This window comes from Lutjanus erythropterus, chromosome 22 (genome assembly GCF_056507025.1).
Source record: "Lutjanus erythropterus isolate fLutEry1 chromosome 22, fLutEry1.hap2, whole genome shotgun sequence".
Classification (NCBI taxonomy): Eukaryota; Metazoa; Chordata; class Actinopteri; order Lutjaniformes; family Lutjanidae; genus Lutjanus; species Lutjanus erythropterus.
In genome coordinates, this window is record NC_139338.1 from 19,765,032 (window position 1) to 19,790,185 (window position 25,154).

The 25,154-nt window shown below is 41.1% G+C and overlaps 1 protein-coding gene across 1 annotated transcript in view; it reads left to right on the top strand.

Moving 5' to 3' along the window:
* The window catches only part of snd1 (staphylococcal nuclease and tudor domain containing 1), a 216,982-nt gene that overhangs the window by 56,985 nt on the left and 134,843 nt on the right, over window positions 1-25,154 (top strand). Inside the window, exons 15-16 of the mRNA XM_084710587.1 lie at window positions 1,542-1,683; window positions 14,619-14,728. Of these exons, the coding sequence (XP_084566713.1) occupies window positions 1,542-1,683; window positions 14,619-14,728 (252 nt within the window). The remainder of the gene's footprint in view (window positions 1-1,541; window positions 1,684-14,618; window positions 14,729-25,154) is intronic.

A 25,154-nucleotide genomic window follows, 5' to 3' on the forward strand; every position in this document is an offset into this window, starting at 1 on the left:
GCAAATTAACAGTACAGACCTATACACTGGACACTCTTCTGCATGCAGTTGAGAGCAACAGCTGTGTCCGCTGGAGGAGGTGTGGTGGTGAAGTCAAGCAGTGTCTTCATATTAGAGCACGGGTACTGAGAACTGGTAATACTCATCCCTACTTCACGCTAAGCTGCTAATTAGTTTCTGTTGCTGGAAAGTTAATAACCAGGCCATAAGTATATATTTTAAATATATCTCTAATATAACCCTCTCCCACGTAACTGTCACGCCACTGCTCATCACATCTGTTTGCTACATTAGCATAGTAGTTAGCCAGGAGTGTTATTCGTACAAAGCCTCATTTTGATCTGCTCCTTTTTGCTCTATTAAATTTACTGCATCACACTGTCAGAGAAAACTTAACACTTCCTTTATCTGTTTCACATCAAAGTGTTTCAGTGGACAAAAAGCCTTCATTTCTTAGCCCTAATTGTCAAACATTTGCAGGATTGTGTTGCGAAAAATCACAGGCTTGCGAGGCCTCTCTCATTCATGGGCGTTTGCAGCCAGGTAACCTACTACACCTACTGGTAAAACTTGGTATCGCTGGTCCGGTTTGGCTTGATATCAAACTGACGAACTGCGAACATGATTGGGCCATCTCAAAAAGAAAACAATCAAGCAATTCATCTCAAACCGATTCTAGCAATATTTTGTTATTTTTAGTATTCATCAGCATGAGCTCACTTCCAGTTGCACTAGAAAATGGAGAATGCTTCCTTATTTGAACTCCATCCGTCTCTCTGCGCCTTTGCTCTTACTCCTGTGGCCACACTGACACACACACACAAACACACACACTCCCACTGGTCAATGACTGAGTGGTCTGTTGTGCCTACATGCCCCTGCCTGGAGTAGGCGAATATTAAATTATTTTTTATCGTTTATGAATCTTCCCTTGCCGCTGCATCACCAGCCCTGCTTGAATACACATGATTTAGCTCTGCTTGTAATTTTGGCCCGGGCACAACAATAAGCTCGTGACTCACCCTTGCAGACAGAGATGGAGGCAGGAGGGGAGAGAGAGAATTATTTTTGATTGCACGAGTTTCCAGACGTGTCACGGAGAAGCGGAGCGGACTTCATTAGGCCAGACTGAGATTTAAAGATGTCTGGAAAAAGCCCACAGATTTTGCCGTCAATAAACCTATTTAGTCTGTCTTGTCTATTTTGGTTACTTTTTATTTGGCTCAGGTTTTTGATGCTGCATCCAGGTTGGTTTTGTCACACTTTTAGTAACAGATATTTTTAATGTTTTATTCTCACTGAGGCCAATAACTGAAATACTGTAAGTGCACATGAAAAGTCTCACAATTTTGTTCTTTATGACTTAATTAATGCATCAGATATAGATGGTGTTTTTGCTTTACATCTCTTTATAAATATTGAAACACCATATTATTAGAGCTGAATCAAGAAATTCTCTATATAAATAAGTTGCATAGTATCAAATTGTGTCCTCTTTACAGCGTTATCTAACTTTGTTTCTCTTTCTTTTTGTCCATTAGGAGACACAGAAAGCCAAGCAGTTCTTGCCCTTCCTGCAGAGGGCCGGCCGGTCGGAAGCTGTGGTAGAATACGTCTTCAGCGGCTCCCGCCTCAAGCTGTACATGCCCAAAGAAACCTGCCTCATCACATTCCTCCTTGCCGGTGGGTAGAGCTCTTTGTCTTCCTGTTGCAGAGGTCCCTTCCTTCAGTGTCCCCTAACTAGCTAATTTTTGTGTCTGCATGGGCATTAGCCGCCACCTCCTGAAAGTTAATTGGCATATCCAAAGAGAGTGTGTATATTAGAGCAAATACATATTTGCCACATTGAAGCTCCTGCCAGCTCAGAGATCAGAGTTTAAGCCCTCCCCACACCTGTCAGCAGGCAACCCTGACAGGGCAAAGAGGGTAGCTGGGTATGTTGCACCGACCACGGCCCTCCCTCTTTCAGAACACCAGGGTTGGCGTGAAGCATGTGGCCCCTTTGACCTCACCTTCCCCTCTCTGGCTCTCTGCCACGTTTGAAATAGACTCGTGTTCTGCTCGCCACGTCTTTTCTGTTTCACCGCACTGGTCGTCTTCATTAGAAACTGGCCACCGTGTCGAGGTAAAGAGAGGTTTAAGCTCCAGTGGATGGGCAGGTATTGTCAGGTTTTTAACACCGTCTGAACTTAGTAAAAGAAATTAAGTTTTCTTTTGCTATCCCTCTTTCACTTTTAAGTATCTGATAAGGTCAGTTTTTTAAACCTTTATGTTCTTAGTTGTACCTTTTGGCATTCAACAGTGAGGTTATCCTTCGTATTTTGCTTTTGCTTGTCTCCTACCTATAGTGCGGTGCAGAGAGGACAGATAATGAATCAGAAAAAGAGCTGCAGTTATTAGTTGATTAATCTACATTTCCCTTGACAGAAATTAATTGGCAACTATTTTGATAATTTGTTACATATTTTTAGTTATCTTCTAAGCAGAAAAGGTCAAACATTCATTGGTTACAACTTTTCAAAAGTGACCTTTTTGCCAAAAATTCATAATAAAATCTTTTTTCACAGGTATTATTGCCAGCATTTATCAACTACAATTTTATTATTGGGAAAATAAATGAGAATCGTAATTTCCCATTATTGGCACATAATTTATCAGCCTTGATATTTTATTGCGCATTCCTGATTTCTTTGATTTTGAATAGAGTTGAGTACATATGATATCAGGCATTTTCCTCAATTTTTTTTACATTTTATAGACAAATTGATTCATTGGGAAAATATTTTCAGATTAATAGACAATGAAAATAATCAATCCAAGAACTGGTCCCTTCCTTTAGCTTTTCCCATTTTCGGCATGAGGAAACAGCCGTAGTTTACAGCAAGATGCAGATGGGATGAAATACAGACTGTTTGATAGCAGGTCTAGTCATTTATTTCAGCTCCCCGACTCTCTTGACAGTTTGCGCCAGTAATAAAAACACGGAGACTGTATCTTTGGCAGCCAACAATGATTTGCACATCCTTCCAGATCATGGGAATGGTGAGAATGCTCATCCCCTCCACGGCGGATGATACTCTTTGTTATAGTTGCAATAAAAATCTGCTTCAATCCATCTCCATTTCAGTCCGACATTTGCCAGCCGTATAGTTCCTCTCCATTTCCATTTGGACAAACACCATATATTTCTGACAAACACTCAGATTCAGTTTAATTATGCGTGGCTAAATTGTCGATGCATTAATTAATTTTCCAATTTGCTTCTGATTGTCTTTGCCATCCACTGATGGTTTTCATAATTACATTTTTTTGTCCACTGCCTGCTACAAGATGTATTGACATGACCCCTGCCAATAAGTAATCTGCATATAAGACCGTATGAGTTTTTTTCTTTTTTAAACACCGGTTTGTGTTTGACAATTTCCCCATAATGAGATGTCAGGTGTGTGTGAGATGATGTTTAAATAATTGGTCTACTTTTGGATTTTATTCAGTCAACGTTTATTAGCAAATCGCAAGAAGCACATTAGAGCTGATGGCCCCTGAGTGTATTTGATTAAAGTCATCCCCAGAAGAAAAGATTCATCTGCTGGAAATGAGACGACAAGTATTGTCTTTAATACACACATTAGGCTGGATGAGCCTTGATTGATACAAATGATCCTCTGTTCAAATTTGTGTATTTTTAGTTTCTACTCCAGTAAGAGTACCGTGTAGCTCTTAAAGAGCTGGCTTGTGTGTGTCTCCCCATAGGTATGTGAGTGCTTTTTCTTGTCATCTCATTGTTTCCCTTTATCTTGTGTTTTTCCTTTCAGAAATAGGATGTTGATGAGATATAATATGCCTGCTGGGTCATGGCCTCCGTGTATCTGCGCATGTATGTTGTTGTATATACATGGTTTTCTTTATGCGACAACTGATGTTAAACCTTTACCCACACATGAAATGAAGCCCTTGGGCACAAACAGCCCATTATTATCTCTCTAGCTCTAATCTCCAAGCACTCCCTATCTCCTTCCACTTTTCTCTTTCCTGTCAAAGTTATCTTTCCACGTTTTATTCACACGTCTGCACCACGGGCTAATGTCTGGAATGACACATACATGATAAATCTGCTGCCCCAAGCCTCTTGTGTTTGAAACACAAGAGGCTTGGGGCAGCAGCAAACTCTGGGGCTTGGGGCAGCAGCAAACTCTGAAACAGCAGAAAACCTTTGGACCTTTTCTCTTTAAATTATCACGTATTGGTGACAGAGAATGAAATGTGTTGAGAGCAGATCTTACATGTTTCAGATATGATCTTATTTTTAAACTTAAATAGGCTTCTCATCATAGAAGTATCAGTGTTGGAAGGGTTGTACCCTGAACATTTTCTTAATGATGGGGTATAGTTGTAGACTTGTTGAATTGATTAAAAAAAATGTTTTCTTTATTATTGCGAGCCTCGAATGAAGTCACTTTTAGTTCAGTGGCACATTGGTGTTTGATAAATACAGATTTATCGGCACATCATGACCAAAATGTGCAATATCAAGGCCAAAACCAGTGGTGCAGTAAGAATAAGTGATATTGACATTGTATGACGACAAAACCGTTTTATTCCAATTAGTAATCAAGACAAATGCATGTTTTTATACTGTAAACCATTAATCAAATTAAAAATAACTAACCACAGTCAATGTTAGACAACCTTATCATACTTAGCATTTACCTAGTATTAGCAGTTTAAATTAAATCGCAGTTCCCTCTTCTCTTTGTGTCAAATATAATGTCAAACTCCCCCTAAGACGTGCCCACAAAAATGCATAACCCTACAGGCGTTATATGTCTGCAGTTCAAGTCTGCATCAGTATAATCCAGAGAGAGAGAGAGCACACCAGGAAAAATACTGCCCTTCACCATGTATTTTTATGTCTGGAACATATTTTATAGATGTGGATGTCATGTTGCTGGTATAATGTCAATGTGACTATCACAAGATCAGTTTCATTGTCAGTTGTTGTGTAGAAGTGCACGTGTTTCGTGGGACATATAGGCGATACTCTGTAACTCAAGATGAAGCGTCTCTGCAGCTATATGTGAGATGTGGCCTGTGTGGCTCCTCTAACCTGTTAATATGGGTGCCGAACTGAAATGACAGAGGTTCCACGGCGCACACTTTGCTCGGGTAGGCGGTGTGTCCCGGGCATTTTAAATGAGGAAAGCTGCTTCTTTCTTTTAACAGCACAACGGCAAGTTCAAAACAGGACAGACAGGACGTATTACAGCTGCACTCCAGGGCATCCGCAGCACTGGCCGTTTTGCTGTGGAATAATTCCTGGTCCTATTGAAATTGTTGCTTCAATTGAATTCGGTTGAAAGCTGTCATAAAGCATAATGTCATGTAATCATAGTTTTAAGGCATGGTCCTACTTATTTTTACAAGGCCAAGTATTATAATTGTGCCATTCATTTTCTATTAAAGGTCAAAAATGTTTTCCATAAGCGGAACTCCTTCATGTTCAATAATTGTAAATTGCTCTGAATAAATATTGTCAACATGCTGATAACCAGAGAAAATATTCAAAGGTTGCTACTGTTAAAACAAGTCTTGCATTAGTCATCTGTTTCATTAGTCATGTTCTCTTTATGCTGTATTCTTCATGGCCAAATTTTTATTCTTTAACAATGTCGTGGGAGGCCATTGAAGAACAAATTGTTTACAGTAGAGCTGCAAATGAAATGATCCTAAGGCACTAAGTGATGTAACACAGCAAGTCAAAATTTTAATACCAAAACCACAGTAGAGGCATCTTTGAATCTGAACCACCAGCTTGCTTAGCCAGCAGCGTTTTTTTTTTCCCCTTTGCTTTAGACGTATTATATGTCCTCATTTAACACTGAACCCCCCCCTTATTGCAAAGGCTTGTTTCTCCATTGAGGCACCTCAAAGCCTCTGTATCTTCCCTGCACAGTCTCCTTCCTTTTCCAAAGTTTTCCTTGATGGGTAAAGACAGTGCTTTAAGAAAAACGGGAGGCGAGGAAACAAAGGCTAGCAAGAGAAGCCCAGGCTTCAAAGAGGGCCGGAGGTGTGCTTCAGGAGTTGAAGGGAAGTTCCCTTCCTTCTCCTCCCACATCACCTTTCCTTTCTTCTCCTCTCTCTCTCTTGCTGGCCTGCGTGGTGTCACTTCCGTATGCAAGTTTGATAAAGGGTAAAGGAGTCATCCTGTTTCTGAAGATGGAAAGAAGGGCCTTCCACACAGGAAGGAGATTTTGAGAGTGTGGTGCAGGTGGGGTTAGAAGGACGATGAAAGGAGGAGGAGGTGAAGTAAGAGCTGTGGAGGCAGAAAGGACAGGGGAGGGTAAAGAGAAGACAAAAAAAGTACAATTGATGTGAAGTACGTGGGTATAAAGGCCTGTTGAAGCTAAGGGAGACCAAGCAGTGAAAAGGCTGTAAAAGTTTACTAGCTTCAATAGCTTCCACAGAGTTTTAGACGGAGACCACAGCAGGTGAAGTGTACTTTCAAAGTTACTCAGAAAGGTATGTTGAGCAGCAGTCTGTCAAGAAGATGAAACACCCATCACTCGGACACAAAGATTTACAGTGTCAGCAAGACGCATTAGCCATCGCAGTGTGTGGCTTAGTGCCATTTGTTTGATTTTTGATATCTGAGTGTGTGTTTGCGTGTAGAACGGTTCACTTCCTGCAGTGTGTCTGTGCAGGAGATGGAAAGACTGGGAAGTGGAGCAGAAAATCTGTGGACTTGTTCCCTAAAAAATATGTCTGCGTGCCAAAAAAAAAAAAAAAAAGTTTAGCATAGTAGCGAGTCAGTCTGGAAAAGTCTGCAAATAAAACGTTACTGTGCTCGTCTGTGACCTCTACATATTGGTGTCCTTGTGTGTAACTGCAGCGCTGCATCTAATTGAGATTTGCACATTTATTAGAAACCTGACGCCAGGATGGTTTGAGGCCTTGAGACACATTTTAAGGCCTGCCTAGAAATAATAACTTTAGTTAATAACACTTTATTGGCATTACTTTATTACACTATAAGCTGTAATCTTGAACCTAAATATGGGCTATGAGCTGCAAAAGCCTACAACAAAGCAATCAACCCCCATAGCAGCTGGAGGGGGGAGAAAGTACTCCCCGAGAAGATGCTCACGTCTAAACTACAACTAACACTGAACTGTAATAAATAACAAATTGAGTTTGCTGTGCATAAGAAATAATTAAATGTGAATTTCATTATGCTGCTCTCTAGTGAAGGTGACATCAGATATGTGCTTCAGTGAACTGGGGCCTGTGAGAAAACTGTGGTTCCTCTCAGCATTAGTTAGTTGTCACAGGCCTTCCTTAAGCCAGAACCTCATTATTTTTTATATAAATATATATACAGAACATAACAGACCATGTCACAGGATGGTTTTTATTATCAAGTGGTATGCTTGAAAATGCAGCTAATGCCGAATATCACAATATTCCTCATTCATACTATATTTTTTACAAATCCAATATGACGGATCTAGTGTTGGTTTGATTTTCTTTTTATTCAATAACAAAAACATGACCTGACTCACCGGGGAACAAGCAAAACAAACACCAAAATCTCACTAAAATAAACCAAAATACACAGCATATGTCATCACAACCAAATATATCAACAGGCCTCACAATCTGAGTAACAACATCAAATGAAATATCATGCCATCATTATATGGTGAAAAAGCAAAAGAAAAAACAAGCAAAAAAACCCCCAATATATTCTACCCTTCAAATTCTTAGTTCTTTTAGTTTCTAACCAGCCTTCGGTTTTAATAAACCTGCCACGTCTTTTGTGTTTTTTGAGGTCCTCATCTCTCTTTGGAATCTATCCACCAAGTATACAGTGATGTTTAATAAAAGTAATATGTGTGATATAATTCTAACATGATTTACATTCAAGGAATCTGCAAAAACAGTCGTGAAAATAATTATTTTCCTTAACAAAATAACTGTCACCATTGTCTAATACCGCAGAGGAAAAATCTAGAAGATTTGCTTGGCTGTGTCATGTGCTTTGGAGGAACGGACGTAGCTTTGCTGAAGCCTCGTCTGAGGTAATGAGGCCTCAGGTTATAGAACCGTAGTGAGATAATGGCGAGACGGAAGAACGGATACAGAGGATAAAAGAGAGGCATAGTCAAACAATCCCAGGATTTTCGCTGACGGAACGCTCCCTTCGTCTGCCTCACATTCACGGCTCTGCCTCCATCACCTCTCTCCAACCTTTATGTCCACCTGCACCTTCCACCCGCTGCTCAACAACCTGCGTAGAACTGACTTGTATCTAGGGAGGGCGAGATGTTCAAAGAGGTCAGACACCTGGCAGTCACATACAGGGAAGATTAGTAAGATTAATAAGAACCAAACTGAAATGGTTGATATGGGTGATGGAGGAAAGAAGTACGAGTATTAGAGCTAAAATAACACACAAATATGCACTCTTACACCCCCTCCTCCAGCTTTTAGGTCTTTATTTGTTTGCCTGTCGCAGCTCTAATTATGTCCTGTCAACAGCCTGTCAAAAATCAAGAATTAGTAACTTAATAACATTACAAAGATAGACACTAATGGCATTCATACTGAGCCGACTGTATCCTGCAAGTAGCCATTTATACCTGCAGACAAGCCAAGTGAGAGCACAAAGCGTCTGGCAGGTTATGAGCAAGAAGTCAGTCTAATCAATATGGACATTATTAGTACAGCAATTTGCGACGTTATGTATGTTTGTACGAATCGCAGCGATGACAGTAATGCACAGCAGCCACACGTCGCCACTTTCCTCCCTCCAGACCCATTTCTACAAGATGAAGCTCATTATCTCGGCATGGTTGGTGGAGGAGGAGAGGTCGACTCCATCCAGGCCCCGCTGTATGTCGGATCGACTGAGAACACATTCAGTTACGTTGTATAAAAAATGTATTAGAGGAGAAACTGCCCCAGCAGGAAATGAATGCATATGAATTCATCCAATTAGTTCTGGTTTCTGAGAAGAATTACAACTAGAATGGAGATCATTCCCTGCTGAAAAGATCCATTCTGTATGTGTTGCTTGTATATTTGCATGCCATTTACTGGCATTGTTTTTAGAAGTGCATCTTAATAGCTGGGAGTATTAGATTACTCTTACCCCAGCTGAATAGTATGGCAGTTTGATTATGAAACATCAGTTAAGGGAATAAACATTTTGGGAAATGCATGTACGAGCTCTCTTGCTTGAGAGTCAGACAAGAAGATCGATATTACTCTCATATCTGCACCTTAACTAAGAAGCAGGAGCCAGTGAGTTAGCTTAGCACAAACACTAGAAACTGGGGGAAACAGCTAATCCGGCAGTGTTCAAAACCCACCTACCAGTACCTCTAAAACTCACAGACGACAGGTTAAGGTTTTAGTGACATACACCGATCAGCCACAACATTAAAATCAGTTTTTAAGACCATTAAACGATGGTAAGAACAGACCTGAGAAGGTAGAAAGAAAAAAAGTAGCTGTGTTTTTCCGTGACAAGGTGATAGAGAGAATGATTGTGGAAGAAAGTCGGGTATTGATGTACATTTGCTGAGGAGTCTATGCAGATGGACAGTTTCTTGGGGTACAGATGAGAAACTACTGCACTGCGTGTGTGACCAAGCAAGAAAGCTGTGTGTGTTTGAGCTAAGAGGGCAGCAGGCAGTATTTCATCAGACGCGCGGCTCACCCTGAATCACAGATTAGAATGTTACATCTTCTCCACAGGGCCTCCCTCCACCCCTCTCTGAGGCCGAGCTCCGCACAGGGGAAGAGGGAACAAAGTGTGAGGAAACGGGGGTGATATAAATCCACAGCGTTATTACAGAAAACTTTGATAGCTTGTTGTCTGTTAAGAGTTAAACGGCAAATTGATTTTATTAATCTGTTCATTCAGTCATGCAGTCTTTTCTTTGTAAAAAAAACAAAAAAACAAACAGTTCTTGCTTACTCTGTTTTCAGTTCTGCCTCTGGAGTCTGCAGCACATTTTAAAATGTATAATGACTGGTGTGATGTATGGTGGATTAACATGTGGGCTGTAGGCCAGTGTGAGGAACAGCACATGCAAGATGCTGTACAGCATTTTCCTCTGTGTGTGTGTGTGTTTATAGTCGATGTCAGTAGTGATCACTGTATGTCTTGTTTGTCTCTGAGATCAGATAAGATGGATATCCTGTAGTTTGACCCTGATGTTTATCTCTGTGTCAGGCGTGAGTTACATATCATGGTGCAGGTTAAAATAGTCTACACTAATTGACTTCCTGGCTTGGTTTAAATGCTGCAGGGAGGAGGTCGCAGTACAGTAAGTGTGCGCACTCAATAAACTCCCACGCAGTTCGGAATGCCGTAGGTGATTTGGAAAGAGCGCTCCCGTGTGCATTTGGACCTTTATCTTTGATTTATTTTATTTGACTTATTACTATATAGGATTATGACATTAATATTCGACCTATTATAATTCCATTTTTGGATTTATGGGGTGGTTTCTCTCTTAAAATATGAAGATCTTGCTGCCATCTGATCATCTGGGGACTTCTAAATGCAAGATAGTTGTTTAAAAGGCAGCAAAGAGAGCCATTAACAAACCTACAACCCCTTGCATTTTTTTTCAAGGGCAGTCCTTACCGGAAGCGATGCTCTGTCCCAGTTCTCCTCAGCTGTAATGGTGGATTTCATTTGAACTGCGAAGTCTGAATTTCTGACTTCCTAGCTGGAAATTTCAACTGGAATTCCTCCTGAAATCGGATGTCCGACTTGGAAAGCAAGTAACCTCACCAACCCTGACCTCAAAATCTAAGCGGGCCATGCATCAACAGTAGTGAAAGCTGTCATTCAGTTGTTTGGATAGTGTTTATATGTTCAAAATACCATGTAATGTGGTCTTATCAAGCACAAAAAAAGTTTCTTTCCCTGCCTTGTTGTACTGGAATGAGGTCAACTTGGATGTGATGTCATTCCCAACTCCTCCTTTTGACCTTGGAGGTAAATGGAATGCACCATAAGCACGGTGGCGCTGCCCCAATACGAAGGGCTGCCCTTGTACTGGTTTTGGATTGGATGGAGGTTTTTCTTTAAACTCTCTAATTGTTTGTTTTAGCAATTAAAGCTAGCGAGACTGACCTCGCTCTGTTTAGCGAAGCGTTTAGAGACCGTCTTGTGAGTTTGTTTAAGAGCGTTTGGGCTAGGATATGAATTGTTGCTGTCGAGGGCCCGAAAAGCTTTTTGAAACATTGCACTGCAGTGTAGTCTTCTCTGTGGAAAACACAGTTCCAGCCTTTTTCATAGCTCTGGTCAACCTCTCCACAGTTACTTTAAACACCAGTTTTTTGCAGCGTGCAGCATTTGCCTCTCCCATTGTCTTTCCTCTGTCGTCCTTTTCTCTTCCCTTTTATTCTGCATCCTCCTATTCTCTTTACTCTGGCACTGTTGTAGCCACAGTGTCCCACGTGGAAGCCCTGTCCTGGTCCACTTCTATAAATACTTTCAGATGATCTTGGCCATCAGTGTCTCCTCCTCCTCCTCCTACTCCTACTCCTCCTCCTCTCTGCTCCTCAGGAAGCTTTTTATTGTATTTTATTAGATGTTTGAATATAGTAGGATACATAACAGAATACCTGCAATAAAAGACAATTTAACCATAGACTGACATGACATTTACAATAACCTTTTCTGCACATGTTTGTTGGTTATTTAAGTACATTTCTAAATCCCCTCTTTATTAAATCATTTTATTACTTTGAGGCTTGCGTGTTTATCCTAATACTTCTATTTACTCTGTGTATAAATCTTTTTTATTGCTCCTTGGCATTTTACATTTGCCATTTTGAAAAATGTTACAGCTAGACTGAAAAGGTGCAAATAGTTTAGGACAAAATGGAAATTTGCATGTCTAATTGGCTTTAACGCTCCCTGCTGCACACTGAAGACCTTTATGTCTTACAGACGGTTGACTCAACAGTTCTTCATAACTCTTTGGTGCTGACTGTCCTGTGAACTCATTTTGCCTTTCCTGGGTCATTTTCCCTCCTCTGCCAGTGTGAATACGCTGATGTCTCCTGTTCTTGTTCTCATAAATGGGACAGACATGGTCAGAGGTTTTCTGTAGGGAACAGAAAGTACTAAACAAAAACAGCTCAGACAGATTTTTTTATATATAGTTATGAAACCATGCAAGAAAACCAATGTTTGCCAGTAAGGTTAGCTCACTTGTTTTACGAAGGTTATCTGGCTGTGGCGGTCTCTTGGTATTCTTGTCATCAACTATATAATAGTCTCTTAATATGGATTGTTTTACTTACTGCTAAAAAACTAAAAATGGTTTTACACCGGATAAAAACCCCCACCTACATCTGGCCTTTGTCTTCAGTTGTTAAGGGTACAATCGGTATTAATTTCCCGGTCAAATGACTGCAGTAATCATGGGTATTTATCAGCTGTAAATCAGCAGTGACTGAAACATGACACCCAAGTGGAGACAGTCATATTTTCCGGCGTGATCCTCAAAAGCTTGTCACCTACATCAATTACTCCTGCAACTCTTTGTCATCTCAGAAATTCCACAAGTGTCTGTTCAAGCAGCACTCGAAAATACTTCGAAATTAGTTGGCATTGAGTTTGAAAGAGACACTGAAGTAAAAGATATTTAAAAAAAAAAAAGTAAGCGCAGTAACATGGTCACTGCTCTCTGCTGTTTAATAACCCTGTTTTGTGACATTGAACATGACACAGACAAAAAAAAGCCCAAAGCATTTGCACTTATTTTGGTGTTAGAAAACGGTATGAGAAAAGATAAAACACGTACAGCACAAAATACAAAATCTTCAAGGAATTTTTATTTTAATCTTTTTAGCTGTTTATCCCAGTCAGTCACAAATCCAGTTACGTATTTTAAAGGGGTCTGAGATAAAACACTTGCAAGAATTCTGCATTTATAATTGAGTAAAAAAAAATAATAATAATAATTAGGCAAAGGTTGTTTGTACAACAGATCTAAAGAGATTCCCTCTGGTAGAACAGCAGCAAAGGTTAAGACACACCTGGGATGCAGTGTCCCAGATTAATGTCACTGTAAAGCACTTTTGTGTTGACAAGTTTTAACATCTAAGTAACGTGTGTTCTTATTTGCAAAAAAAAAATCTTAAAACATTAAAGCTCTGTGAACAGCATGTAATGTCATTCCCTAACCTAATACACACATCAACTAATACTTTCACAGGTACGCACATCTCTTCCAAGCACTCTTATTTTTTCTATCACTATGTCATATTGGAACAAGCAGCATTTCCTTGAGAGAAAAGTCTGTATAACACTCTTTATATGAATCCCCCTCCAGTCATAGGAAGCCCCGGGGAACATGCCAAACTTCCATGGAGAAGAAGTACATTTCATAAGCCAGGATTGTCTAGCCGTGTGTTGACCGTGCTAACCGTTGTGTCAACTGGATGAACTGATTTTACTTCTTGTCACGGGTCCGTCCTGAGGCAGCACGTATCCGTCACGCCAGTGAAGCTCATTAGATTCAACACGGAATTGGAGAGGAGAGGAAGGCCTTAGGAGAGAGAACTGTTGCTTTATTAGTACAATGCTGTAGGGTTTAACGCCCAACCAAAACTGTCATTAAGTTACTCTGCATTAACCGATATACCACCTGCTCATTAGTGCGCTAATTGACTTAAGACTGTGATAAGAAGGACCTGACAGATAAACATATAGCTACTGTTACAGTGAGTTTCATATTCAACAGTTTTTACCTGCATGTGTAGACCTGAACACATCAGTTCCTAAGGGGTGTAAGAGACCAAAGAAGTGAGTCTCCATTGAAGTAAGCTGTGCTTTTCCAGTAGAGGCTGTACATACAAAACTTTCCACAAAACTTCAACTTTCTTTGAGGCTCAGATGAACACACGTACTCTCACTACCTTACAGCCCAGTCGTGCTCACCTTCAAATACAGAAAATCACTCTTTTCTCTGTGACGCATATACCTCTCTTGCATACTACTCCTTTTATCACAGTATTTTTTTTTTTAACCAGGATGAACATATAGAAATGATAGTCTCGCAGCACCTTTATACCCACTCACCCCCTCCACCTCTGCCCTGAAGCTTATCTGTTCCTATCTGAACTCTACAAGAAAGCCTCTGAAAATCAGCCAAAGTTGACATTGAAGGGTCTCAAAGATGCGTTTTCCAACACAGCTGTTTTTTTTTAGTGGAAACAGGTTGTACAGAATCACTTTATGCACTCAGGATTCCCCTGTTGATGACCAATTATCCACTGAGTGCTTATGCTAGTGTGTTTGGTTAATCTGTTGTGCCACTGGCGTACCTTTGTGAAACTGTGCGGTTGCCCTTGACCTGTTAAGAGAGGCGAGAAGGATGCTCTGTGGCTTCATTTGTTCAGTACATCAAAGGTCCTGGAATTTGTATTTCTGCATTTTTTTTTTGACAAACAGATAGTTATTTCTCCTGGTCTTTTTGGACTTATCAAACAAAAACAATGTTAAAACTATTCAGGACATCTTGCTGTTCTTTTGATTAGCTGCTGTGCCAACCTTTAACTCCTGCAACTGTGTTGTCTTTGGCCAGGTATTGAATGTCCACGCAGTTCCAGGAATACGCCTGGAGGCATGCAGGTGGCTGAACCCTTCAGTGACGAGGCCATGCTGTTCACCAAAGAGCTGGTGCTGCAGAGGGAGGTAAGCGGTACAGCAGGACATTCTGGCCCTGGTTTCATCACTTCCTAGTGTTTCACTGTCCATTCCTGTGCTGGTAACTCTTGGTGTTCAGCTATTTTGGCACCCACATTGCTGCATTTTTATTTTCACACTCACAGTCCAAGTTTAGTTTGCTTTGAGCACAAGATCATTTTGGTTCAGAGAAGTGAGAAGAATAATCTCCATTATACTTTCAGTAACAGTTGCTGATAACCACAAAAGCTACTTTGGCTTGAAAACTTGTTTCCAACAAGCAGTCTGGCTTTGTTTCTGTGATATTGCCACATTGTGAGGATTCATTTTGTTTGGGCAACACATATTAAAACTCTATTTCTTAGAGGGAGAAAAACAAGGAAACCCTTCTCATATTATACCCACAGTTTCTTATTAATATAAGTGAACACAATATTTAGAAGACTGCATTTTACAACCCTGACTCCAAAAAGTTGGGATGTTGTATAAGATGTAAATAAAAACAGAATGCAAAGATTCGTAAATCCTTTTCAACGTATTTTTGGTTTAATGCAATACAAAGACCAATTATTTTCACTAGAGATCGCCTCCAAAAACAAAATGTATGTTTTTCCTTTGACTTTGATATTTTTTTCAGTTACTGAAGTCGAATCTCAAACCAAATACCTGTCTGTTATGTTGTCAAGACAGTTTGTACAAAGATTGGGCCACTGACTTTAATAAGCTGATTAAATTGTTTACTCCCAAATGAGCTTTATTACAGTACTTAAAGCAGTGTACTTGTAGCTTGAGTGCTGAAAACTCTACAAAAATCCATAGAAAAGTAGCAACAATCAAACAGACTAAACTCAAACCGCACACACTCTCATATATAGACACACACACACACCCCCCTGCCCCGCTTACTCCCAGTATATGGAAAGCTCACCTGATAGTGGATCAGTGCTCCTGGGCTTTAGAAAACTCCCATCCACTGTGTGCCTGTTCATTCACATGCTAATAGGTTTTTATAAGAAGCAGTGAACGGACCAAAGCCATGATGGAACTAGCTATAATCCTGCCACCACTTATCCAGGCCATACACTCCCTCTCTTTTGCTCTCTTTTACTCCCCCTCTCCATTCCTATCTCCGTTTTAAAGGGCTTTTTTTGCGTAGGGTGGCTGACTCCACTGTCCTCTGGTGTTTAATTGTCATGGAAATGTTGCCTTGGCTAGCGTTGGAGGTGGACTAGTGTTCGAGAGTGTGTGTACACTTGTGTGTGTGTGTGTGTGTGTGTGTGTGTGTGTGTGTGTGTGTGTGTGTGTGTGTGTGTGTGTGGTGAGCCAGGAGTATAGGTTGGATCAAGAAAGCTGTGGCTGTGAAATAATTGATGCATGCAACAGGGCATTTTGATTGACAGGGATGCAAACCTTCCCCCATGAGTCAGAGTAGACACTCTCTAGCACGTACATGTTGATATGAATTTTTAGTATTTTTACAGATGGATATATATGCACTAATGCATAATTAATCGGATTTAGAAGTCTTTTACGTACATGCTTCACCACGCTTTTCCTTAGTCGTCCCTCTTCGTGGTGAACATATTGAATTAAGCACTCACCCTCATACCCATAACCTCCTCCATCCATAGCACTCTGACGCACACACTTTCTCACACATTATCTCCCTTGCCAGTCACCGGTGGTGTCAGCAAGTTTTTTCACAGGTAGGTGGGAGTTAGCAGGCAGGACCAAGCCATATAATGAGTCCAGAGCCCAGTGCGGGGGCTGGTTGGCTGGCTGCACTGACCTGCTGTTATGGGCTAATATGAACACAAACACATACACTCTCGAACGGACATGTTCAAGTTGATAACAACACAGTTGAGCCTTCGCACATAAGAGCTGTCACTTTTCCAAACAAAAGGCGAAATCATGATCCAAAAGAAAGTTGCTGGTTGGAAATCCCTGCGTAGAAAATCGGGGTTTCGTTTATTAGGGTTCCCATTAGCTGATGCACTGCAGCAGCTGTTTTTCCTGAGGTCGACAAAACCTTTACATACTGACAGTGCACCAACACATTACATCATTTCACATGACATTACAAAATAAACAGGACAAAGACTAGAACGCACACACAGAGACACGACAAGCTCCAAGTAGATTGCATCCAGTGACTTAATTTATAGTTGTATGATGCTCTGAGTGAATACTTGATTCTGATTGGGTGCATGGTGTCCATTAATTCCCGATAATGGACACAAACTAAGTGGCTCCAGTGAAAATGCCTGTTCACCCTTCTAAATGAATATGCTGGAACGAGTAACCATAGCAACAGGGACGCAGTCAAAGCCTCTGTTTAGCCCACAATATCTTGAAACATCCAGAGAATTAAGTCCCTCATACTCTGATCACCACAGGATGGCGACTGGGACACACAAGCTGCAGAAAGTACACTGCCCCTCTGAGCTTTATTTTGTGCCCCTCTGAACTAGCATAATTTTAGCTTTCTAGCTCATAGCTGAGCCAAGGACTTCTATGAGCTTTGCAGACTGGAAATAGCTCCCACTGCCAAATGGCATCCTATTTGCTGGAGCAGGGGGCAGTGTTTAGATTGTATTAGAACCTTATGGGATGGTAATGATTGCTCCAGGTATTAGTCACCCGTTCAGGTGCTACCAAAGAAATGAATTGGTGGCTTGTGAAAACTTTCAAATTTGATTGTAAAATGTGTGAAAAAGTAAATAAGTTGTCTTTATTTTTTTTTCTTTGTGCGGTGATCATGATATAAGTGCAATAATGCACTTTTTGGTGCCCAAAATCAGGAACTAATGGACTCCTCTGAGGCTGTTAGTTACTAATAATGGACACCTTGTTTGGCATTATCCCTTACACATTATCCACCTCTTATCTTGATGTAAGTGTACTATGTTCATGCCCACATAACTTACCAAGTATTGAAACATTTATATTCCTAACAAATTATTTTGTTATGTTGTTACAATGCATACTTGTTTGATCATACAAATGTAGCCCACCTTTACACTCAATTCATACATCACATTTGTAAAACGTGAAAAACCCTTCTCACAACTGTCTTAACACATTGCAAATCTGAATATAGTCTGTTTTATTCCAGCATTCTCCATCCACTAATAGACACACACCCTCCACAACCACAAGACACATCAACACAATCAAACTCGCAGTCAGTCTCATCACATTAGTTTCTTCACCTGTTCAAGGGCTCCAGTCAGAAGATGCTGTTTGAATAACATCTTAAATTGAATTTTACTTTTCTTGTGCGAGATGTCTAGGAAGTAAATTACATTCATCCATACACAAGTGTTCGTTTGATTGTGCTTGTTCTCGCTTTTGGTAAGATAAGGGTTGGTTTTTGTTCTGGTTCAGCAGCTTTGTTGAGAGGTTCACTAAACAAATTGAAACATGGCTAGGGAAACATACACATCTAGCTGGAAAAGAGTCAAATGATAGTGTGATGTTATACAATCCCTGACACTGAAACAGGATACAGTTGCGTGAGAGAAAGCGAGAGCAGCGAGGTGACAGGAAGTGCAGGAGCTCTAACGAGAGACGTGTTAGCAGCAGCGGCAGAATAAAAGACACGGTGTAGGACGGAGAGGAAGAAACCGCTCTGTGCCCTTGAAATCCAGCCTTATCTCCATTTCTCCCTGTGCTGCACAGCGAGTGTGACCGAAACAGGTTGTTAAGGTGTGTCGCACTCCAACATGAATATGGATCATTTGATTTCATTAGCATGAGATTGAGCTGTTGATACGTCTCTGAATAGCATCTGATTGCGGGAGCCTCTCTGAGGTGTTCAGAGGATGGCCTCACGTGAATGACATTTGATTTGGTTTCTTGGTGGCTTATTTACTTGCATTCATAAAATATTTTTCTCGCTGCGTCTGCTCGACAGCGATTTTGAATTTTGTGGGGCTTTGTTGATCTGATGGCATGTTGACTCAATGGTCCCTGCACTTTTTATCCCCACACTTCCATATTTCGCTACTCTGTAATTAGCTGCTCTGTCTTTCTCATCTCCTTTTGAAATGGAGTTTGGATGCAGGCATGAGCGCCCTTTTCTCTCTGTTTTGGTCTTTCTCTAATAGCCTTTTCTCTTTGTGTCTCGCCCTCGCCTCCCCCGTCCTCTTTGGTGTCCAGTTTTAAATCTCTGACTGACATTTGCTCTTCGCCGTCTCCCTCCTCGCCTGCCATTTCTCCCTATCCCCTCCCTCCTCAGTTTCTCCCTCTGAACTGACACATAGCCACGTCTTAATTTCTCCTGATGCAGACACGCATAATTAATGTGGCATCCAGCAAGGGGAGAGGCCCTGGTTTCTGTCTCCTCTATTTATAACCCCCACCACCCCACCCCTAATTCCCTCTGTCTCTCAGGCGATTCTCTGCCGTTTTTTAAAGATTTCTTTCACTTTCAGTCTCCTTTTTTTCTTCAAAATCACTTTTGTGTTTATCTGCTCTGTCTCCCTTTATCCCTCCCTCCCTTCATTCTCACTGTCTTTCTCTGTGGCGCACCCCCCCCCCCCCCAAACTCTCCCTGTGTAGTGTTAATCTCTGACAGACACTGCTCCCGTTCCCAGCGTGGAACCGAAACAGCCGCAAAAAATTCTGAGGGGAAAAAAGAAAACACATTGGTAAACACCACTCCCCAGACATTTCCCTTTTCCTTTATGATGTCTTCCATTTAATTTCTCTCACCTCCCACCTTCCATTGACAAAAAAAAAAAACAAACAAAAAAAAAACAGCCATTCAGTCTCAGTCACCGAGCCTCTCTGTTGATTTTTTTTCCTTGGTGCTTTTGGGTGGCAACTTCCAAACGCTCAGTCCTAAGCAGGAGGGAGGAGGACGGAAGAATTTTACTGCATTGACGTGTTTATCTAGGATGAGTCAGCTAGAGATGGGACGTAATTAGCGATGTGGTGTCGGCTAATAAAGACATAAGTCGGCGAAACAATATTTAAACTATTCCCGAAATGTGTGTGTGGATTTTAATGAGGGGCATTCCAAGCGGAGATGACTGCAGTGTGAAAAATGTGACACCTACGATGGCAGTGTGATGCTGGTGTCAACGTTAGTCCCATCATACTTCAAAGTAAAGACATTTTCTTAAAAAACTGAAAAACATTGAGTTTTTGTTCCTCAAATATTAAATTTCAGCTTCTGTTTTTCACATTTTGCGAAGACGGTTACCAGCTGCATCTGCTTGTAGTATTTATAATATTATATCCTAGAGTAAGTGGTTTGGACTAATCAGCTCTGAAACTTTATTTGTTTTATAAATCCATACAGAACAGACCACTTATCATTATTATTATTATTATACTGCTGTATATATTTCCAGTTGTATAACTGATCAGCAGCAGGAGAGGACGCAAGAATAAGAAAAGAGGGTGAAGCAGAAATGGAGTGTTTGATTGAGCAGAGATGAGAGCAGGCTAAGTGGACAGTAATATGCGGTGTACTGATCCACCTACGTGTGCTGTCAGTCCTATTGACCTCATTCAGTCTGGGTGGTCTCTTATCCACTGTACTGGCCCGACTGCCTACTCACTACCACTTTGTCTCTTTGTATCGCACACAGAGATGGTCGCTGGTTATATTCTCTCGCTTACTTGTTAAGACAAACATGAACATATGTGAGGAACGACTTTGTCACCGTATGTCACGTCTGGTTGTTTTTCTCCACATTTTCATCTCCTTTATTTTCAGATTTGAATGTCATAAAGCGAGTATAGATCATATCCAACAGCATCAACTTATTTTAAAGGACAAGTCTGTAGGATTTAGTGATATCAGCAGTGAGCTTGCAGATGGCAAACTCCTTGTCTAACCCTTCCTCTCCAAGTGCGTAGGAGAAGCAACAGTAGGTAGATATAAACAGCTCATTCTAAGCCAATAAAAAAAAATTATTTTTAGGTGATTATACACTAATCAAAACTTGCTTTTGAATAATCAGGGTACCGACAGTCTTAAAAGTATGAAAAAGCATATTCTCTCTCTCTTCTGTAAGATTAAATGTATACTGTAACGTGCTCTTGAATCAGTCAGTTGCAGAAAGAAAACAAAATGTCTCCCACATTGCAAGCTAATGTTTACTCGTCGCCTCAGAATGGACAAATGTTAATTTAACCTTGCGGCTGCAGAATCCAAAATATCCCAGGCAATATGAATGTGAGAATTATAATAAATGTTTTCATTAAATTCAAGTGCTCTGTTAGTAATTCTTTTCTAGGGCTTAAAATCCATACTGGTATTTTTATTATATCCTCCATTCTTTTGTCATTATGGCTGTGAAGGTCTTAAACAGTCTTAAATTTAACTTGGAGAACCCCGGGGGTACTCTGATATTCTATTAATTTGCTGCTATATTCTGCCAATACGTCCCTGTAAATCTTACACACTGAACCTTTAGGAACTAAATTGCATCTTATGCACTTGTGATGGATTATCTTACATTTGACTGCGCTTGAGAAGAAAGTGACAAATGGCGTGTAGTAGCCTGTCATTATTGTTTCAAGTCCTCCAGTCTCTGAAAACTTGTCAACAGTCTATTTAGAAGAAAACAGTATTTTGAAACAACGCAAGAGCAGCCGTGGCAGAGTTACTATTCTCAAGTTTGATAGACGGCTTGCAGTGTTTGTCATCCTTTGAAATGATTTAGAAGCACTCGTTTCACCTTAAATTCCAGCTGTAGTTGAAAAGAGAGAGGATGGCAACAATGAAAGAAGGTAATTGCAGTAATCAGGCCAAAAAACAAAACTAAATTGAATTTGCATTTTAACATAATTGCCACACACAGTCGGGGACTTACCTCTGTCTCTGAATGTCAGAATTCGCGTCATGTGGCTTTGAAGTTGCTCCCTCGCTTGGGCTTCCTTAAAACCGGTTTCCCACGCACACCTACTCCACCTTGTAATGTGAACACCGTGTACACCAGGCTGCCACAGGTGGGGGAGCTCGGGCACAGGCTGCCTTCAGATCTGCAGGAAGTTGTGTTGTGGAGCGTCGATGAGTCACTATGCCGGCATGCCATCACAGATGCCCCACTCTCTGCTTTAATAACTGTTCTTGGTGAGCATTTTAATTAAATGCTAATACATCCAACACCTTTTGAAATATCAAGAGGATTTGCCTTTCTGTGATGTGAGTGGTAATTCTTATTGTACCACTACCACAAGTATAAATAGACACAATGTGACAATTTGATAATTGCAACTGTTATGCAGTTGTCCGTCTTGTCTTCCATCTGTCTCTGCGCACATCTGTGGTCAGTGCCACTCAGATCAATTCATTTAGCATTCTCCACACACACATGGAGGCACGCAGAATGCATCCTTCATGCATTTGAGCCTCTTTTATACGTCTTATTTTGCCTTTCAGGGCTGCAGGACGGCATCGGATTTCTCCACAGCTTCCATGCTCTCGCATTGATTTCCGATCTCGCTTGAATTATTTTGGCATGAGGCCGATTACACAAGTACTGCATCTCGCAGTCTTTGACCACGTCTCTTCCTCTCCCCCCCCTTGCTCACACACTCGCCTCGCATTCTGTTGTTCGTGTTGGCCTGTTTTGTCGACATGCGTTTGTTTTCTGTGTCTATTTTTGACTTGTTTTTCTTTCTCATACTTTGGCATGCAAAATGTATGTGTGAGAGTGTATGTGAGAGAGGGAGAAACAGAGAGAGTACACATAATGAATAATGCATGGTGTGGTTTCCTGGTCAGCGAGACAGACAGACGGTGGGGACGGTGAACTGCCCCTCGGGTCCTTTTTTTCCCACCGCACACTGTAGTTAAACAAACCACGAGTGCAGAAGGCAGCACCATATCCACATTACTGCTGCTTTATAGCCACAGTCAGGATCTGTCCCCATCCATTCATAACTCTGCCACCAGCTGAACAGCATGATCACCCATACCAGAAATACTTAATACTTTTTTTTACCATCATATGGTAGCTAATCCATCCGAGGCTGTTACCAACAGTTACAAGTGTGTTTTTGGTGTGTGAATGATACAACCCAGATGGGGCTTCCAATGAATTCAGCTGAGCAGCAACAATAAAATGATTCCTCATTTGCAGATAGATATATGAAATTGTAAATCATGTTGCCCAGTTGTTAGTATCCCACACCCCTTCAAACAATCACAGATGTGCCCTAATCTGTGCATTTAATTTGATGTTGATTACACAATTAATTGAAATACTGTCACAATTCCAACATGGCAAGGTGCTGGTTTTGGTGTTTTTGACGGTCTCTGTGGTCAGTATCACATTTCTACTCTGTCTCGTCTCGGTCTCGGATTTTTTTTCAAGACCATAAATGCGGGGATATCACTAAATTGCCTATGTGTCCGGCTTATTTGTTAACATCATTACTGTGACTGGATGTGAGACTTCCTCCTTCAAATGCAACCAAAAACTTCCTAATTTGAAAGTTTTGTTGCAGTTACCCACTATAACCCCTGATGGCTGCCTCTCTGCCCCCCTCTACACGCACTTCAAGAAATGTGTGAACGTGTGAAACAAGAGAAGACGCCGTGGCTGTCTGGGAAGAGATGTCAGCCAAATCGTCTGTTTTAAAAAAAGAAAAGAAAAATTGGCAACCTAAACCATAAAGACTTCTTTTGTAAAACAGGGTCCAAAAGAAAACACATAATACTGTGTAAACTCTGCAGCTAGCCAAGTTATGTTTTTGTTTGTGATAAACAATGATGATCAGGCCTCATAAAGCTATGTAGCTAATGTACACAAAGTTACCACTCCCTCACTTGGATGAGAGAGCCAGAGATGTGACAGCACTTGGTCTTGACTTGCTCTCGGTTTAGGTGGTCATAACTGCAACACGGATACAAGCCTTAATAGTTGTGTTTCCGTGCTGGAGGTGGTGGATGTGTCTCGCTTGGTGTAATAAAGCAGCAGCTGCAGTATAACTGGCAAACCATGCTAGTTTGCAATTTAAATGGATTCAACTTGTAATTTAAAGTTTGACCTTGAAACCCACCTTCTGAGCTTAATGCCATTAATGTTAGTTTCTGTCGAGTGCTGACCATAAATTCTGATGCTAACAATAAGCCTGTCTACATTACTTCCAACTAATTGGTGTCACAGGTGGAGTTCAGCTTTGGGTTTTGCAGCAGTTTGCAAATAAAGCGCCGCGTAGCCCGCCTTGTGAGTATCAGTGTCACAGTCGGGCGGCTTTGTTCCTTGGAAAAATTGTGAATTATAGCCCGAAGGTGAACAGAGCGACCCACATAAACGCATTCACACTATTGCAGTGACGGAGAGATAGATGGGGCTGAATAGAGATGGAGAGATGAGGGGAAGGGAGAAACCTGCTCACCACTTTATCGCCCCAACTCGTTTACGAGGGCGACCTTGTGCTTAACGCGGGTGTGTGTGTGTGTGTGTGTGTGTGTGTGTGTGTGTGTGTGTGTGTGTGTGTGTGTGTGATGGAATTGCAACTTCACCGTCCACCCTGATAAGCATACCCTGGAAACAGTGCAAAGACACAGGCACACTCTGTGCTTGGGGACCAGCTGAATCCTCTTAGCCTTTTCCTCCTCATGAAGGGCACTGCAGTACTCTTCCACATCACTGAGGGCAATAGTATAATGCTCTCATGCACTCGCACTGTACTGTCTCGCAGTATATCAGTCACTCCATTCATCTCATTTTTAATTCTCTTTGTTTCTGTGTCTTTCCGCTGTTCTTTTGCACTCTGCTCTTTTTTTCATTTGGCCACATTTTAGCTACTTTTCTGTTGGATTTGAAGGCTAAAACTTACTGTTTAACATAGCAGAATGAAGGTATAGGTATCAGTGTTTGTGCTCACATTCTTAAAAACATTTCTTAAATTACTGTTGAACCTTAGGCCAGAAGACTGAATATGTTTGATAAATGATTGAAGGAGCAGGAAAAAGGAGAACAGGCTTCTATTGTCTCTGCTGTGTCTTTTGTTTGCTTTCCCCCGGTTATACTCTGGTCCCTCTCTCTTAAAAAGAAAATAGCCAAACTACATATTGAATTTTGGTCTGTCTGAGAATACTGGAGGCAGCCCGCCAGATAGCCAGTGGCTGTGTCAATAGACACGTCATTACCTGTCTTATTATTTGCCCGCTGTCCTTCTTTCTTCTTTTTGGCTCGTGTTTTTTTGCCTCCTCTACCAGTCTATTGTTCTAATAAAGAACAGTTTTGTTTACTTCATTCCATCAGTCAGCACAGTCTCATTCTGTGACCGCCAGAGATGACAAACGGAGGACGAGGTTCAAGAAGAAGAAAGTTTGAACAAATAATTAATGTTGAATTGAGAGGTGGGAATTACTGTGCAACACTGGCTATGTTATTGAACAAGAGCAGCCTTGTAGGGCACATTCAATCGCTCAGTTTTTTTGCCTGACAGTGTAACCAAT